The sequence below is a fragment of the Periophthalmus magnuspinnatus genome, chromosome 19 (genome assembly GCF_009829125.3).
Source record: "Periophthalmus magnuspinnatus isolate fPerMag1 chromosome 19, fPerMag1.2.pri, whole genome shotgun sequence".
In the NCBI taxonomy this organism is placed as follows: Eukaryota; Metazoa; Chordata; class Actinopteri; order Gobiiformes; family Gobiidae; genus Periophthalmus; species Periophthalmus magnuspinnatus.
Window position 1 is genome coordinate 7,828,308 of NC_047144.1, and position 19,420 is coordinate 7,847,727.

The 19,420-nt window shown below is 38.1% G+C and overlaps 1 protein-coding gene across 1 annotated transcript; it reads left to right on the forward strand.

The window, feature by feature from the left end:
* The first annotated feature begins 15,000 nt into the window (after window positions 1-15,000).
* lrrc51 (leucine rich repeat containing 51) lies at window positions 15,001-18,860 on the forward strand. The gene is made up of 4 exons (XM_033985203.1): window positions 15,001-15,052; window positions 15,495-15,700; window positions 17,542-17,690; window positions 18,752-18,860. The coding sequence occupies exons 1-4, from the start codon at window positions 15,001-15,003 to the stop codon at window positions 18,858-18,860; spliced, it is 516 nt and encodes a 171-aa protein (XP_033841094.1).
* The last annotated feature ends 560 nt before the right edge of the window (window positions 18,861-19,420 follow it).

Consider the following 19,420-nt stretch of genomic DNA (forward strand, 5'->3'; position numbering starts at 1 on the left):
AGCCTGGACTATTTAAAACACTTTATAAAACACTACACATGCACTTAATTAGCTGTAATAAAGTGTGAACAAAGACTTAATTCAATATGATCAAATAGTTTATTAAGAATGATTCAGGCTTAGTAACTACTTTAGTATCAAACTTTAATTATATCAGGTAGTTACTACTACAATTAGTACCTTAATTGTAGAAACCAATTAGCACAAATGTTAATAATTAAGATATAATTTATGTAGTTACTAAGTCTGAATCATTCCATCATGTGGTCATTTACAGTGTTACATTCCCTGTCATTAGACCCTCCTTTTGAGTCACAGGAGGGATCGACAGTCAAAGCAATAAGCACCGTCCCACTTGTGTTTGGGAGGTGTCTCTGTACTTTTAAATGGTGGTAATGATCAGGGTGTGGTTTGCTTTGGGACTGATTATGCCTTTTTTTTTTTTTTTTTTTGGTACTATTTTTTTTTTAATCTCTCCTTCTATTTTATTCTTGTATTGACCACCAGGGGAATTCCACAAAGTGACCAACTACAGACTGTATCGTGAATTGTACCAGTGCAAGTCTTCTGCAGTGAGGCGTGATGGATAGCTTGTTCTCCAAACCCCCCTCTCATGTTTCATTCATTTGTGCCCAAAGACTTTTAGAGCCAATTATATGATTTTTAATGCCAATTATATGTATTATTTTTACACCCTGCTAAGAAAAATGGAACAAAGGAATACTTAGCTTATCCCTCGGTGTCACAGCAGAAACAGCTGAACCGTTTCAACCAGGAGAACATCCTCTGGAAACAGCTCTTTTACTTTGGTGACGCAGTGGGACATAAAACAAAAACATATATGATCTACTCGCGGAAAGCACAATGAAAGCACTCGCTTATTTCAACACGCTGGTGACTTAAATATTCCCTCTTTGAGTGTATTCATGTGTGTTTAGTCATTTTATAAGTGTGTATAGGCGCTCCACCTCACTTCCCCGTTCACTGTGTCCCTCGCACCTCCACATAATAATGCCACGTCCACACCGACCATAGGTGGACGTTTAGAGGGCGTTTATTAGTGAATACATACACACTTTTATGTAAATGAAATATAAATGAGGGTGGTGTTTGTAGCTGGATGTTGGTGAATTAGGCACGATTGTCGTTTAAGAAAACATTTGTCTGCTTAAGAATGCATTGTGAATCTGGTGCAAATTCTGGAGACGGCTCATGAAATTCAGAACAGTGAAGCTCAATGAGACAACACTGCCTTTGTATGAAACCTATTTAGTCATTGTTTTTTGGTCCAAATGAGCTCAGATTTGGTATGCCACATGTAGAGACATAGATTTTCAAAAGTTATCAGGGTTTTTTTGGGATACGCTAGATTTTTTGTATAAAACACTGATGAAAAACAAGTGAATTTGCTGTTTCTTTGATGACTTCTCACGGCCACAGGCATTGGCGTAAAGAGCTTAAATTTGAATCACTCAGCCTGAATATAATGGACTATGGAGCCTCCTACTATAGTCATGAAATGTCAGTATCATTTAATTTGTACAAAACGTAAGATGCAAACAATTCTATTATGATATGGGTCATTTTTCATGGTTGGCCAGCAGGATTCTTGTAGATAGGACTTGTGCCACTCTCATGCAGAGATGCCCAGTCCTCTAATATCTGTAAGAGGATCCCATGATAGATAGTGTCAAAAGCAGCATTCATTATATTACTAAATAATACCTTAAAAAAACAATCCTGTCTGTGCAAGGACTAGCCGCTCCACAGATTTGACCTGTAACTTGTGCCACCCACTTCTCTCCATGGAGCTAGATAAGTTCAGAAAAAAAAAAAAAAAAAATCCCCATGAAGAAAACAGGTTATCAACTGGTCACAATTACTCGATTGATTGTTGCAGCCCAATTAGGCTCAAAACTACAGTACAGAAGACACTGTATGATGGATGCAGTATTTTAATATATAAAGTGCTTTGATAAAACCTACAGTGGAGTGAGGCTCTACAGTTTAAGGGGATACTGTGGATGTTGTGGTAACCTGTTTGACCTGGTTCACCATATGACACACGCTTGTAAATAAACCATGAGTTATTCCTATGCGTACCCACTCTGACTTTTAAACTTGCTGACATCTTTCCATCTGAACGCACAGGATCCAATGAGGCCCAGCTGTTAAGCATTCACAAGGAGTATCCAGCCCAGATGTGAACAGCATTTGTGGAGTTTATGTAAATAGTTTCTGACAATGTGAAATTTTGCAGACTGAAATTGAATTAAAACTGAATCAGTTTCTGAAACAACTAAATCTATAGCTAAATATCTATTTTCTGTTGACTTCTGATAGTGTGCACAGCTTTTTCAGAAATGTAATCTTCACCTACCGTCATCTCCGAATGTAACAGAGCAACTTATTTGACATTTTTTTGAGGTGTTTGCAACCTATAAAATGTTTAAAGTTGGACTAAAGACACAGATCTAATAAACTGGGAGCCATCTGGAGGATTAAAGTGTGAAGGAGGAGGAGGGGCGGGGTCTGGACATGTGAGGAACAGTTTGCTTGGTCGGAAAAAGTATCCACATTTCAAACTCCGCCCCTGCAGCCAGGTGTTTGTATTCAGAAACACATGGCTGTAATCGGGGCAGTCCTGTGTGATGTCACGTAGTACTTGACTGTTTTTTGACAAGAGAGCTGCAAATATGCCTACATTGCCAAAAAGGACTAGGAACAGACAATCACTCATCATCTCCCTTATTCACTGGGTCACATACAAAGTGCTGTGGAGGTATATAACCAGGCATCAATGGAGATCAAAAAATAGAAAAGTGATCTTCAAATATAGTATAAATTAATTTGTCTGCTTCAGTAAATTATGTGTGCAAATGGCCTTGTAGCTGAAAGCTTATTTATACACAGTAATTAAAGCAAATACAATAATTGAATCCTTTAAAGTCACCGCAGGCAGAGACAGCTATTAGCCTACTTATGATTAGCATTTCAGCAGTGATTAATGCTAAAAATGTCTCATATACTTATACCTATACATTTGAATGCATCTGTAGGGAAACTGTCCTTCGCATTTGACCCATATTTCAATGGCGTTACAAGGCCCATGTTACGCAGTTTTTTAAATCTTTGTTATAATGTTTCCTCATCACAAACAGACCTGGAGTTGTGTTTTGTTTCATTACCAGATGTTTGATACAGAAACGCTGCATATTTAAGCTGAGGTGTTCTCTCAAACAGAAAACACACTGTTCCACCTTGTGATGTCACATGGCAAGACAATAAGTTCTCCACTGTGTTTTTAAACTCTACACGCCTTCACTAGAATCATTTGGATCATTTCAGCCCTGGGATTGCCAATCTCTACTTGACGAGGTAACAACATTATAACATGTCTTAAAACCCACGAGAATCCATTTTGCGCAGTATAGGTAAGAAGACAGAGCCCCCATTATTCAGGATTCAAACCTGGAAACGGTGCGTGCAAGGTCTTCCTAGAAAAATTGTTCTGAATTTACCAAAATATTAAAACAAATTTGTCATTGTAATGCGCTAAGTTTGACACTGTCTTTCGTAGCACAACCATTTACCATCTCCCCATTGACTACTCTGTGATTCTAATCAGATTATAAAGTAATATTCACTTTTAAAATCCCACCAAGCAGCCAAATTATCCCCTGCAATGTGTGATTAGGAATAGACTTCATCTTTTGGCAATGAGTACAACACATACCGGCCTAATGGAGTTGGCCTCTGTTCTATGAGACATTAGCTCTGTAATATGGACTTTCATCTGATTTTATGCCTGATGTTTGGGACTACTCTTTCTCAAAATTAAATTAATCTAGTCTTTTTGGCCATTTTAGCACAAACTAGGTGGATTCGCAGCTGCCTCCGATGACGACTGAAATTCCGAGTACTATGTGACATCACACATAAACCCCTGACAGTGCGCTGTGGTCTGATTTCTACACAAACTACGCGAATCTCCGTGGGGTAAAACGTGAAATCCTTGCAATCCATACTGCCACTCTTTAAACAATCCAAGACTACAATGAACACACTATTCTCCAGTGGACCATTTCTCCACAATAAAGAAGTCGACAGGAGCAGTGACTACATCCGTCTCTGCTCTCCTCATCACCATGTTCATTTATCCGTCCTCACTGTATGATTTGTCATTTCACAGCTCATTTAAACGCTGGGTTAGCATGGCGTACAGTATACACATGAACACCCACAAAGCTACACCAGCTCCATCACTTTTATTAGCGCTGACAGTCACATTATCATTCATTCGATGCTCAGTGTGGTACATGTGTGACCGATAAGACACAAGGGGGCGAGAGGGAGGATCAACATGCCAGTCTGTGTCTCTTACGGTCCACGAGAGATGAGTTTATAGATTTTTCTGCGGGGCCATCTGTGTCAGAATTAGAAAAAAAATGACCGGCTGAGAGGTTATGGTTATTGACATGGTTTGTTTTCATAATGGACTTTGGTGTTTTTTGTTGAGAAAATGTAGGTATAATTTCCCTCAACACATACTGCAGACGCATACATACGTTGAATATTACTATTAATATTAATACTACCATTATTTCTATTCCACATCGTAATTGCTGGGTTTCAAATGACACTGCAGCAATCTATTGGTCAGTAATAGTTAATAAAGATGGGGGTGTCTAAAATGAATATTGTTAAAATGTAGATTTTTTTGTTGTAATATAGCGAGCTCTATGGCCTAGTCAAGAATAGAAATGATCAGGTTCTACATTCGTGAATTCGCTATCAGCCTCCAGCGTGTCGACTGTCTCCCCTGAGGTTTGAACCCGCAATCTGCTGATCCCGGGAAGATACTCTACTACCACACTACGCAGTACAAGCTCCTGCATTATGACGTCAGGTTGGCTCCTGCATTATCATACAGAGAGGGGACACGGGCACACTCTTCAAACGAAATATTATTTTTCCCCGCTTTTTAAGACTTGAAGGTTTTCATGTTTTTATCACATTTTTGTTCTTCCCATTCACAGCAGTAGCTCAGTGGTTGAGATGCTTGCATAAAACCCTGTAGGTCAATAGTTTTATTCAAAGCCTAGAAGTGTTTCCAAAGAGTTTCTAAGCAACTTGAACCAACAGTAGTTATTTGTGTCAACTGTGGCCCAGTTGGTGGAGTGGATGTTTTATAACCAGAAGTTTAGCGGTTCAATCCCTGCTTCACCCTGTGCATGTTGTGTCCAATTAAACCACCTTTATTATTTTTATTTATTTTTTATTTGTTATACTTGCTACAGCAGGCATAGTAGTGATGTAGTAGTCAGCGGTAACAATGATGTCAGTAGTCACCTATAGGCATGTAAAAGTCAAAATTTGCAACAAAAAAAGGGAAAAACAGAAAAGGTAAAGGTTTATTTTATTCGCACTGACAACCCAGAGTGTTTAAAGACTGATGACACATAAATAGATGTTTAGTTTTACACGCTGTCCATAAATGCCATGTGTCTTTGATAGATCCCCATCGATAGTATATGTCTGTGTGCCTCAGCTGCAGTCAGTGTAGCGCAGCATCAGTCCAGCTCTGGTGCTTAGACAGCAAATAGTGTGCGTCTCCTCACTCGTACCTCTCTCTCTCTCTGAGGTATTTCAGACGCTCTGACCTCTTGGTGGCCACTTAAAACTTTTGGACAAGGAGCTTATTGACTGTCAGCCGTGATTTATGTTGGGACGACAGAGGCTGAGGAGGAGGCCCCCGAGAACATGGAGCGTGGAGGAGGGACAAACTTCCACTGTCCCACACGGTAACCCCGGTGACAGAAGACAAGTGCAGCGCCAGCCTCTGTCTAATACTCAGACAGGGCAGGGTAAAAGACAGGAAAATGGCTCAAGAATCTTTTTACTAAATTGGTTGTTCTGAACATAATTTATCTTTATTTTAACATTAAGAAGTAACTTTTCAGTGAAGTTTGGAAAAATAATATACGTCCCTCGCCTGTGACACAAGCGTCTCCTGTTTCCTTTAACCTTGGTGCACACCACAACTATTTCAAATAAAATCCATGAAATACTTATCTTACCTAATTGGTAAAGTTCTGTTATTACTTCATGGTGTCAGCAATAGCTAGTTTTAACCCATCACAGAGTTATAAGGCAAGCAAAGTGAACAGCAATGTTATCAAAACTGTGAGTACTGCGATCAGATTTTTGCCACTGTCTTTTTCAACTATAATAAAAATCTAATTACTTAGTCAAACAACAAAAAACTCTTTCGTTGTCACTTTTCATCATTGTTTTATCAGTAATTACAAAATGAAGAACTAAACAAAACAAAGGGGCACTGTGTAATATTGAGGGAAATCTTAGGCATAATTTACCTTCAACACAAATATGTATTTGGGTTAATTCAATGAACTTTGGGGTGGTATTTATTTAATCCATACACACTTCATAATAACTGTGCACATAATTACATTTATTGTATTTTTTATTATGGACCAAAACAGTATTTTTGTACTAAAGCACAAGCCTGTAAATCCATGTAATGCGGTGTCCAGCTGCAAATAATTCCAGACCAGGAAATGTGTGCTCAGGTTAATAGGCATGCATGTCCTCCATGGTCCTGGGCCATAGGAGGGTATATGGACTTTAGAATGGTTTAAGTGACGTAGAATAGTTTACTGGACACTTCTATTTGGTGTTTTCTCGTCAGTTTTAAACCCCACCACAGCACCCAGACTGCTCTTTTCAAAGTGATAAATGACATCTGCCTAAACACTGATGCAGGCAAAGTCTCAGTCTTGTTTCTATTAGATCTGAGTGCTTGATTTGACACTGCCAATCATGGGATCTTACAGAGACGAAAGGACTGGGTGGGCATCTTTGATACTGTGCTAAACTGGTTCCAAGTCCTATCTAGAAGACAGGGAGTACTTTGTTGAAAATGGAAACTGAGTCTCAGATCATGTGGCCTTTGGGGTGCCCCAGGGGTCAATCCTGGGACCTCTTTTGTTCCATCTCTACATACTGCCATTAGGCCAGTTAATGCACTGCAATAATGTGTCCTACCACAACTATGAAGATCTGCACTCAGATCTATGTCTCACTGCAGTAGGTGAATATGGACCAGTGGATTCACTCTCCCACTGCATCCAATAGATCACTATGTGGATCCAAATATCTGTTTTTACCATCTAAAAACATTGCAAAAAATAATAGCATACTGTCTTAACCAGACTTGGAGAGACTTATTCATGCATTTGTCTCCAGTAGGTTCAGTCCAGTCCTGTGCTCAGGTCTCTGCACTGGTTCCTGTGGCACAGAGAATAGATTAGACACCACCTCTGCTTGTGTACAAGTCTCTTCGTGGCCTAGCACCAAAATACATCTCTGACATGTTAGTGCCAAATGAACCATCTCGGACTCTGAGGACCTCAGGGACTGGTGCCCAGTAAAAATAATCTAGTAAAATGATTTAGGTCCATTAATTAAATAAATCTTAACTTGTTAAACCTATTAACAATAAGATTAATACTCTGAAATTGAGTACTTAATAAATTGTCTTTTTTTTTGCAGTGTACATACTGCTCTAAAGTTGTATTTCAGATTCTCTCACTTCTTGTAAGCAATGACAGGACACAATCAACACTCTCCAGGCTCCGCCCCCTCCTATAATTCTCAGTAATAGATTTGTCCTTGGCCAAAATCCCAGATAGTTTCTCCTGAGCCTGCTGAAAAACACAGACAAGCTAACATGAAAAGTACACTCTCTCTCTCTAGATATATAGATATAGATATAAATATAGATATAGATATAGATATGGATAGACAAAGCTAATGCACAACATGACAGCTGCCCCCTGGTGTCCACCTTTGTACAAGCCACTTTGTTCCTATTGTGTGTGATTACGCCAATCTCCACACATTGATTTGACTTTTCTAAGTCACTGGTTGTTGCTTTTGGTCAATGTCTATTGAGACTGTCGGTCTGTTTTCTGTTCTTTTACTTCACTTGCTGTTTGAATGTTTTTGTGCCATCCTGGAATTGACTTGAGAAAAAAAAAAAGAAAAAAAAGTAAAACATTACCTGCATGTAGTATTTCAAATGTGCACATTATAAGATTCTGTAACTTTTTAGAACAACCACACTTTGGGAACAAGTTTATTAAAAATGATTGTGGTGTAGTATATACTTCATAAATACCCTAACCTTAACTTCTAACCCATGAACCGTAAAAGTTGCTAAGCCTAAATCCTTCTTAATAAATGATTTGTTCATTATGAAAGTCTTGGTTCATGCTTTAATAAGGTTGGGATCACAGGCGGCGCTAGGCCAATCTACCGGAGCTACAGCTGTGCACTGGATGTATTGAGGTCCAAGCCCCAAACCTAAACTGCCCCTGGAGAGAGTGGGAGAAGACATTAGCAGCAACACAGAGCTCTGGAGGGAGTTGATTAATGCCCACACCCTGTCAGAACAGTGGCCAGACACTGTTCGTCTTTCCCCATGTCTCTTCAGACCAATTCGGTCTGGGCTGGAAAGACACGGGGGAAGGGGTAGACTGTGCGACTCTGTGAGCGAGGCAACAGTAGCGGTACAGCGGTGCAATAATGTGCTGTCCCATTATGGCTGTTTTCCATAAACCATGGCAGAACTCAGAAACCCCTTGGTTGTTTGAGAAGTCAACTTTCCTGTGAAAGTGGCATCCTGTTGCCCATAGAAAAATGTAAGATGGCATATTTCAAACAGTGTTCATTGTTTTATGTTGTACCATACCACCAAAGCAATTTCTAGTTTGTGAATTTTGCTTACTGACTCATTGACTGGAAATAAAACTTTTTTTCTGAAGAAAAGCTTAGCCTTGGTTTCTCAACACGTCTCCTGTGCATAAGCATCAGCTTTACACATGTTTGGATTTGGCTCTGGATGAGGCTGTGCGAGCCTAAAGGCTTTGTTTGTGCGTGGTATATATGAGCCTCTACAATGAGCATGGTGTAAGGCCTCATGTAATTTCTAGAATCACGTGGTACTGTTGATATTTTATTACAGAGGGGGGTACTACATTTCCATGGGGTATTAATTATTAACATATACACATATTTAGATTATCATGTTACCTTTTATTGTTTTGAAAGGGCTATATTTGCCAAAAACAACATACTAATGTTGTGCTCGAGTCCCCCTTCCCTTTGCCACTCCCCCTTCAGAGCCTTATCACAACACAGCCAGTGTGCATTCTGCCAATGAAACTACTGCACATTCTATCAGGTTTGTGAAGTTGTAGTGTATTGTTTTGTATTGTGCTTTTATATTTTTATGTGAAATTGCCGTGCAGAAGCATAGGTAATGTAGACTTGTGGGCTGAGCACTGGAAAGAATAGCACTGGAGGGATTGAATAGGGCTCAGGAGAGATTGCTAAATTACTCAAACATACATGGATGACATCTACAAAGACATGTCTTTGATGAGGGAAGTGCATTATAACATAATAGAAAGCTCAAAAAGTTGATTTTGCATAATACCACCACTTTACAGTACACATTTAGCAGTTCTTTACGTGCCAAGATTTCTTATTCATAGATCTAAATGTTCTAAGATTTCATACCTTTCAAAATATGTACCTTTCATAAAATAAAGGCAGTCTTTTCGGAAGTCCCGTGCAGGCATCAATACTAGCAACACAAACTAAGCTGTTGTGACATTTGTAATAAATGGCTTGCTGGAATTTCCTGTGCTGTTTAAAAAGAATTAAATGCCACTGCAGACATGATCACAAATCAATAATGCATTCTCCGAGCTGCCATTTTAGTCTGCGCTGCGCCGTGGTGGCTTTTTCAGCTCATGTTTTTGCTCTCTATAAACTTGGAAACAGTGTATGTGTGCTCATTTATTTTGTGTCTTATCTGAGTCTAAAACGTATTTATCATTACTGATTTACTGATGTAAAAGTTATTTGTATTGGAAACAAATAAATAGCTATTTAGGTCTCATTCAGTCCACACACAAAATGAAACAAAAACTCATCAGCTACAAGAGCACTAAGGAGTGAATCAATGTTGACTACAGGTGTGTTTTTGACAGGGAAAATAATAGGGGTAACAATGACTAAAAGCTATGATATTTAAATTTGAATACAGCAAAATATTATGAATTTTGTTTGACAATGGCAATAAAACTTTATGATTCTGAAAACAATATACAAATGTGTAATATTTCTATTCAATTTCTATGTATTCACAATTGCATATATGTAATTGTATTTATTTGTATTTGTTTGTTATTGCACTGTAACTACAAAGAAATCAAATCATAACTCACACTTCCTCTTTTCTTTTTTTTAAATTTTCTTTTTTTTATTTTACAAGCTGTTTTCTAAAACGTCAGTGATGTACTCTGGCACTCGCTCGTTCTGGGAGGCATCGGATGATATAAAATGTGTTGTTAAATCAAGACGCATTCATTCAAGATGGCTGCTTTAGTGGTTCACCTAACTACACAACTGCAGGAACTTGAATGACCCGAATCGACTTGTCAGTATAAGACTTAATAGAAGAAATATCAAAAACCTTTATAGATGGAAAAAAGGTGCCAATATCAGTGGAGGAACCTTTAAATCGGTTGTGAAAAATCTGAGTTGCTTAAAGGTCACATCATATAGTACTTGATCACAGAACAAGCACAAGCATTCAGTTTGCACATTCATAAAACAGTGAAAGACAAGTCAGGAGAAGTGTCTTGCTCAAGGGCACAACAGCATAATGTAGTGGAGATAGTGGGCATCCTAGCATCAACATTGGGGTCAGTGGAAAACATCTGGAAGAACTGTGCCTCCCAAGTGTGTGATCTGGGCAAATATATATATAAAAAAGGGTTTATAAACTATTATTTGATCATATGCAGTGGTGGAAGAAGTACTCAATTGTGTTACTTAAGTAAATACATCAGAGCAAAATAAGAAATAATAAATAATAAATAAATAAATAAAAGTAAGTGTATCACATGAGAAAATCTACTTAAAAAAATATTTAACTACCTGTTTAAAAGATTTTGATACAGGTTTGTGCTGAATTTTGAAGAAGCTGAATCAGTGGTTGTTGTTTTTTTCTGGATGGTTTTATTTGTATTTCTTTATTTGCTCAAATTATGAAGTTGATAAAAAGAAAAATACTTTTACTTTTCCATCCTGTTCCAAAATGTAGTGGAGTAGAAAGTACAGATAAGGACTCTCAAATGTAGTGAAGTAAAAGTAAAAAGTATCCACTGTAAAATGTGCTTAAGTACAAGTACAAATTTTAGGTGTCAGCACTTTACTTAAGTACAGTACTTTGTTACTTTTACTTTGTTATGTTCCACCGCTGATCATACGTAAAGCAAAATGTCTGAAGACTAACACAACGGACTGACATATCCTTATTTAGCATTTGCTAAAGTAAGAGTGAAGACGTTTCGCTGCTCATCCAAGCCACTGCCTCAGATTACTGTTAAACACTGCCTCATGAGGGAACAGCATTACAACAGCATCCAAAAAGTAGATTTTGCATAATAGCCTTTAATCAGAGCGTTGTTTTTTTTTTTTTACATAATCTGACCATAACTAACTGATTTACCTGGAACTTAAAACGTGAGTTGATTTGTGCAGTTAAACAAGTCCCTCTCCAATAACACTGCAGTTAGAAAAAGTAGCATTAGCCAATTGTTTTTCAGTTTGTCACACTGGTCTTTTTGTTGAAAATCAAACACCTAAACCAGACCATGGCCACTTAATAAAATGTGTTATTTAAATACATTTTTGTTTTAAGACCATCTAAAAACTTACTTGGCTGTGTTTTCCAATGTGATGTCCTTGAAAAGTATCAGTAGGAGCTAAACATCAATTGGGATTAAGCAATGAGGTGCATGTGAAATTTTCCCATCATGCCACTCTGCCCACCTCCAGTTCAGACATTTTTTTGGGGGGGAGATGCGCTTTTATTTATTTCCAGTCTGCGTGTCTATTTGAGACGCTGAGTGCCCCATGGACAGGTACAGGTACATCGTTTTTCTTAGGCCTTCACACGAAATTGTGGCTCTCAAAACCAAAGGATGTGGATGTAATAGGTCTGAACGGGTGCAACCGTCTTACAAATAAATCATTCAAGAAGTCACATCAAGAAGATTTTGCTTTCAAAACCATTTCTGTTTTGTTATGGACCGTGACTCAAGTTAAACAACCTGAAAACATTATTCTTCAAGATTTGTAAAATTTAGTGAGGTTTTCTTTTTTGGGGTTGTTGTTTGAAAGATGTTACATTTTCTAACAGTGGCCTACAGTTATGCCCATGTTATAGTTTACCCTCTTAAAGTTGTGTTTGGATTGATTCGTGCACATTTGAGCAGTCTTTAGTTGGTTATTTTCAAGACTCCATATTGTCGATCAATCCCCGTTTTCATTGCCACCGGCATACGCCCACTGCTCCCTACTTACTTTGTTCTCTGATTTTATCTTCTTAATCGGTGAAATGCATAGGATTCAGCAGTGTAGCATAGGCTTTTTGAGGCAAATGAAAACAAAATCTGCTCCTCGCTGGTGTGATGTGCAGCTCTCCATCGGAGGTGCCAACAACATCACGGCTCTTTGTTGTGATGATGTTTATGGCGACATCAGCTCCCACTGGGCAGCGCAGTTTTCTAACGTGGAAGTCAGCAAACTTGTTTCTTGTATTAAGTCATTTTAGATGAATATTGCGAATTAAAATGTGCAAATTATAATATAATGATCCACAGGTGTCATATATTATAACTATATAACAGACAAAAACAAGAATTCTTCTTTAAGAAGGTATAATCATAATTGACCTTGGGTTGCCAGTGCCTTGACCTGCACATAGAGGACACAGACAAGTTTTCTCATTCTCAGTAGATGGACAGCAAATACTGCAGCTGCAGAGCCACTGATTAATGATTAGCTGCATTTGCCTGGGGTTAGGTAGTAAGGATTCAGATCAGACAGAGTCTAACTGGATTTCAGTATTGAAACTGGCAACCCAAATGACAGAATCATTAGAGGCTCATTCTGCTTTCTGATTGGATAATCACATGTAGAACCACAGCACCAAATTATAACATAAACAACTTTGCCATCTACTGGTGAAAGAAAATTGAATAAACTTATGGATAGCAGATTTAAAGGTGCACTATGGAATCTTTTTTGGTAGCTACTGCCACTTTCGTGTCTCAATGTAAATATTAATGATTTGCCAATAATCTTTCACACCATGTGACATTAATGTTACCTTTTTATGACAAACAGTGGATGAAATCAGGCAAAGTTACAGTTCATAATGTGGAACATTTGAACATGAAGACGAGCAGGTAGTGGTAAAGGAAAAAAACTCATAGTAAAGTAAAAGGGCGTTCCACAAAAAAACATGTGTTGATATCCATCAGTTTAACTTATTATAAATAAGTTAAACTGATCGGGTTTAAACATGAAAATGAACATGAACATGAAAATAAATCTATAAAACTGGGGTATGCAATGAATAGTCAACAAATAAATAAATACATACAAATAAATAAATTTTAAAAAATCATTACAAAGTGTAACCATCAACTTTACATCTAACTTTGCCAAAAATCATGTCATTCCACAGGACTTGTCTGTGATGGCCAGATTCCCATTGAGTTAGTCGCAGTGGTAAAATAATGTTCAACTGAAGAGTGCCGGAGAAGGTTAAAGGTCACTGCTCTAATCTGCCACACAGAGGTCACTACGTCGCAATATCTGTTCTGTCACAGGACTCAGGAGGGGCGTAGCACAGGGTTCCTGAAACAACCTACATCATATTATCCCAGGGCATGCACTCCAAGCAGGATAACAGGAGTAATGTCCAGAGGTGGAAAGAGTACTAAAACTGTGTATCCAAGTAAAAGTACAGCTTCATGGCTAATAATGTTCTCAATTACGAGTAGTACTGCCAAATTTGTACTTAAGTAAATGTGCACTGTAAAATACTATCAAGTACTAGTTACTTTTTAAAATAATTCTGGTATCTTTTTAGATCATGCTTACATACAAAACTGCAGTGTTGTTATGTGTGCTTGTAGGCAGGTTTAAAAATGTACTTCAAATAAGTTCCCAAGAGTATTCATAATTTTTTACTTTCCACCTCTGGCAAAATCTCATGTCCTACCAGCGAATCTCGTGTCAGGGTGGACTCACCGATAATCAATGACGTGGACCCTCAGACCACCCTGCAAGTCCTGGATGAGAATGTTCTCCGCCTTTATGTCATGGCGGAACACTCCTTTATCGTGGAGGTCAATCAATGGAAACAACAACTGTGTCTTTATGTTCTGACACACACAAATAACCCGGTGTTGACAGTAGCTCAGTTGTTCGTTGAGTGTTTGTCCACTGATCTGAAGATTAGAAGTTCAACCCGGCTCTTGACATGAACATCATTGCGCGTTTCCAGCTCCCACAGATGAACATTGTTAAAGAACATTTCCCAGGGTCTATAAGAGTCTATAAGTCTCCAAAAGTGTAGCTGATGGGATAAAGTCAATAGACAATTTAGTTTTCTCCTATGTAAATATTCATATAGCTTTTTAATATCCCCAGACTTGAGTTATGGTTATAAAAACTCGAAGAGGCTGACCTACATCCCAGACGCACATAGGAGTAATCTCGTTGTGCCTACGTTTGGGCATGTTTGTGTACTCATAAAGAGGATTGTGCCAGATAAAAGCACAGCGATAACTTATCATGTGTCTGTCTTTTCGCCCTCAAAGTAATCTCTGAAGGTAAGCAGTGAAGTTGGGATTAAGTTAACTTTTGTAATCGTGTAATCGCATCTTCTGGAATCACGATGTCATCATGAACTCACCGCGGTAACTGTTTTGTGATGTGAGTTAGTTTGAATTGAATTATGTATTTAAAATGATAAATTAATTCTATGGTTTTGTTTGCCGTTATTGGTGTTATTATTCAAAACACACATTGTTTCGCTGAAGAGACATGTACAGTCCTCCGGTGGATCTATCCTTCAGAAATCTCTCCACCATGACAGGTAATGAAGAATGACTTAAATACAATAGTTTTATCCCCAGAATCAGGCACCAATATGATGTTTTTTTCTTCCTGTTTTATCCTTGTTATTAGTTTGCACATGGTTCTGTTCATGGTTATTTACACTTGTTTCAGTTCAAAATTAGCATTGATTTAGGTCAACCTTGTCCTTGTTATGACCATAGCACTCCTGTATTTTTGGTTTCATTTTGTTTGGCTAATTTCAATATACCAATAGCACTTGTACTAACTACTTTATGAGGCTTTCATGGATTTCACTTCTGGTTAATCTGCAGCCTTTTGAGGACTTACCATTTCCCATTCAGAAGATATATATTTGTTGATCGCTATTGGCAGCTGTCCTAATTTTGAATCATTTTGAAACCCATGGATAAGGTCAAGAATCATCAGCTTCATCACACTCGTTGGGTTCTATGTTGTAGATGCTATGGCGGAGATTCCCCGACGTGGCGTGCGTCCTCTGACCCCCGACTCCAGGGGGCGGTACCATAGTCGAGCTGTGCGCCTCAATAACAATAACATCAGTGACCTAACGGGTGTCGGCTTCCTCCTGGGGCACTTCCTGTCCAGACCTTCCCATCTGGGTTGGCTCGACCTCTCCTTTAATAAACTGGAGCGCATCGACCCGGTGAGTTGCAGTCACCTCTCTCTGTGACACAGAAAGGACACTGGTTTAAATTTGGTCAAGGATGTCATATTCAACACAAAACTTTTGTGTTTTTTGGCAAAAATAGATATTTTAGTTTTGAAATTTTGTCACAATTTATTCTTTTTTTTCTTCTTTTGATACTATTTCTTTCACAAATTATTACTAAGAGTAGTTAAGGGGATTTGCTCAAGAAGGGATTGAATATTTTTTTTAATTTTTCACAAATATTGATCTAACTTTTGAAAACACTGCTTGGTATAAATTTTCTCGTGGACAGTGTGCCACCTGCCATGCTTGTCTCTATGGAGAGATATTGCCTGGAATGTTCCACAGTCTGGCAATAAATTTGCCTATTACATTAATTCAGTTGCAGGTGTTTTCCAGGTGTGCATTAATGTGAGCTGTGTCACCTCTCCACAGATCTGACCTGTAACTTGACCTGGTGGAGTCAACTGTTTCTCTCTATAGAGATAGTAAAAGCTGAAGTTAAATCTGTCAACTGGACAAAATGTTGTAGTCACTTCTACATCGTTTTTTTGCTGCTTGTCTTTTGTACCATTTACACTATTTTAATCCATGATTTCCTGACAACACTTTAGGTTTTCATGTTTTGGAGCCATAAAGACATTTGTGCAATAATGAAAACAAAACGACCTGAGATTATTTATAATGGCAGACTGGCACACCTGAGGAGATACTCTACGCCAAAGCCAACAGATGTGTTCTAGAGTTCATTTTTATTCGTTTTCAGATTTCAAGTTATTGGTTGTGCTTAAGTGCTTGTTGTTGCTGAAATAGTAGTCCTCTTTTAGACTGGACAACTGGACATTGTAGTACATCTTTTTGTCCAGTTGACAGATTTAACTTTGGCTTTTACTATGAATCAGCCCTGGATGACTGAAAGATTACACAGACACACATCACATCTATGGAGATAGATGTTAGATAGATGTTTAATGCCACACTGTGGAACAAACATCTTCATGGAGACTAGCAGGTTACAAAAGCGGTATAGTAGTGCTCCTTTATAAATGTAAATACAGTCAACATCATTATGTTGGTTGCACTCAAACAGGGGGAGGAATCATGCATTGCCTTTGCTTTTTTAACATGCTAATGCAGTACAATGCATTTTAGACAGAGAGACTTTCCATGTGATAATGTAAAAGTTAACACCATAGACTGTATAAAAAAGTGGACTAAGTGAGTGTCACGTCACCCACAACATTGAGCTCCAGTCAAATGAAGCCCATCGAGGCTGTAGCAGTTATAGGGGCCAATTTGGAGACAAATTCCGAATTTCCAGCCACAAGTATCATAGCGACAGAAGAGCCAATCCAGAGCAAGGCTTTTGAAGGTAATGGCCCTCTCTGTCTGCACCTCTGGTTTAGCACAGAGTGGGCTCTAAGCAGTCTGTCATTTAAAACTGTTGGAAAGAAGGTGTCTGATTTAGCTAAATTAAAACCCCAGAATCACATAGAATCATTTAATATGAACATTTTGAGACCAAAATGATGAACCTGACAGCAGCAGTTATAAAAAGAGGGGCGACAGTTTTTCAGAAGACAGTAAATTGAAGCCAGAGTTGATGGAGCCGGAAGTGTGCCCATGCTCACTTCCTGTTTGGAGTGCAGCCACTAGCAGCTTAACTGTGCCCATTTATATAAACAGTCTAAGGTTAACACCAACAATGGGAGACACAACAACATGTCCTCGTCACCAATGACGACCACTTTCCTCTCTTACCTTGGACTTTAAGTGCTTTATATGTCCAGTCCAGGGTATCCTGTGTACACACCACTGATGTCTTTATGTTGAAGGTTTTGTGTGAGATGCAAGAGCTGCGTATATTGTATCTCCACGGGAACAGCATCTGGAAGCTGTCAGAGGTGGATAAACTGGGCCGGCTGCCCCACCTCCACACCATCACCTTACATGGCAACAGCATCGAGTCTACCAGCGGATACAGGTAACACTAATACACAACTGGTAACACTGTTGTTTAGGGGCTAAGTAAGTGGTAATTGGTATGATAATTAGTGGTTATTGAGATATCCGTTAGTCTGTGAAAACATAGCAGTGTTTATTAAGACTATAGTGTTTGTACAAAAGCATCTAAGGCTAATACTGTTAATAAAAAGAGTATTAGTAAGAAGAAACTGGTGAATACATGTAAAATGGGGAGAGAAAAAAAAGTATAAAGTACTTAATAAATACTAACAGAGATATGACTAAGTATTATAATACCCTTTAATATTTAGTCATTAATATATGGTTCCTAAACCAGTAGTGGAATGGAACAAAGTAAAAGTAGTCAAGTACTGCACTTAAGTAAAAACTGTAGGTATCTGTTCTTTGGTTAAGTACATTGTAAAGTGGATACTTTTTACTTTTACATCACTACATTTAGGAGAAGGTATGTACATATACTTTCTACAGTACTACTACTTGAACTGGACTGAAAGGTAAAAGTATTTATTTATGATCATATGAGACCTGCTGAAAAGTCTGAGGGGTTCATCATTTGGACAAACTAAAATAAATAAAAACTGTTAGGGAAAAATCTATTCAGTTGTTTCAAAATTCCTCCCAAATCTTTATCAAAATTACTACATTTGAAGCTTCATTAGATCTCAAAATACTTTTACTTTTTAGTTTTTAAGTACATTTTTAAACGAGTACTTTAATACTTAAGTAGATTTTTCCATGTGATTTTTCTCTAGTATCTGTACTTTCACTTAAGATAACCTTTCCAACTTAAAGGTGTACTGTTATTTTCCACTGGGGGGTCCAGCGTCTATAGAGATTTTTGCCTTAAATGTTCCACAGTATCATAAAGACGAGCAGATGACACCAACAGGTATTTTTGACCCATAAAAACTCATGTAATCAAACAAATAAGTTGATTGCAATACTGTGGAAATTTAAATGGAAACAAGCAGGTGGCAGATGGACCACTCACTAGAAATGTTACATAGTGCACCTTTATTGTTGCATAATGAGGGTGATTCAATGTGTATTTGTGTTCAGGAGTCGTGTAATAGCCGTCCTACCAGAGCTGAAGGCTATGGACTTCAGTGCAGTCACAACGGAGGAGCGTGTCCTGTCTCAAATAAAGTTTACTGGTGTCAGACACTGAAACAACACCAGGTCCTAAAACTGTCACCCCATGTGCTTTTCTTATGTAATCAGGTCTCATTAAAGGTCCTATATTATGCAAAACTGACAAAACATTCATTCACACAACCTTTTATTATTAGTCTGTCTAAATCTCCAAAGCTCAAAATGCTCTGTTGCACCTTGTGATGTCATGAAGTGGTAGTTTTCATGTTAACTGCTCCCCCTTTTACCGCGTGTTTGGTAGAGATAGGAAATTCTAGGGCAGAAATGATCCAAATGATTCTAGTGAAGGTGTATGGAGTTTAAAAACACAGTGGAGCACTTCCTGTATTATCACATGACATCAGTGGTTTTCTGTCCTGAGAGAAGAACTCAGAGCTAGAAGCCTAAACGTTCAGGGTTTTTGTGCTAAACTTATGTGACTGAAACAAAACATGACACCAGGTATGTTATGTTTTGGATGAGGAAACAACATCATAACAGATCAGAAAATCGTGTAATATGGGGGTTTAATAAAGACGATATAGGACAGTAATGATTATAATACTTATAATACTTTGTAGAAGCAAATAAGATGCC

Excerpts from the sequence above, each read along its gene's own strand:
- lrrc51 (XM_033985203.1), top strand. The coding sequence starts at position 15,001 with ATGTACAGTCCTCCGGTGGATCTATCCTTCAGAAATCTCTCCACCATG. Across the intron at positions 15,053-15,494 it reads AAATCTCTCCACCATGACAG|ATGCTATGGCGGAGATTCCC; the intron begins GTAATGAAGAAT and ends TCTATGTTGTAG. Across the intron at positions 17,691-18,751 it reads GAGTCTACCAGCGGATACAG|GAGTCGTGTAATAGCCGTCC; the intron begins GTAACACTAATA and ends ATTTGTGTTCAG.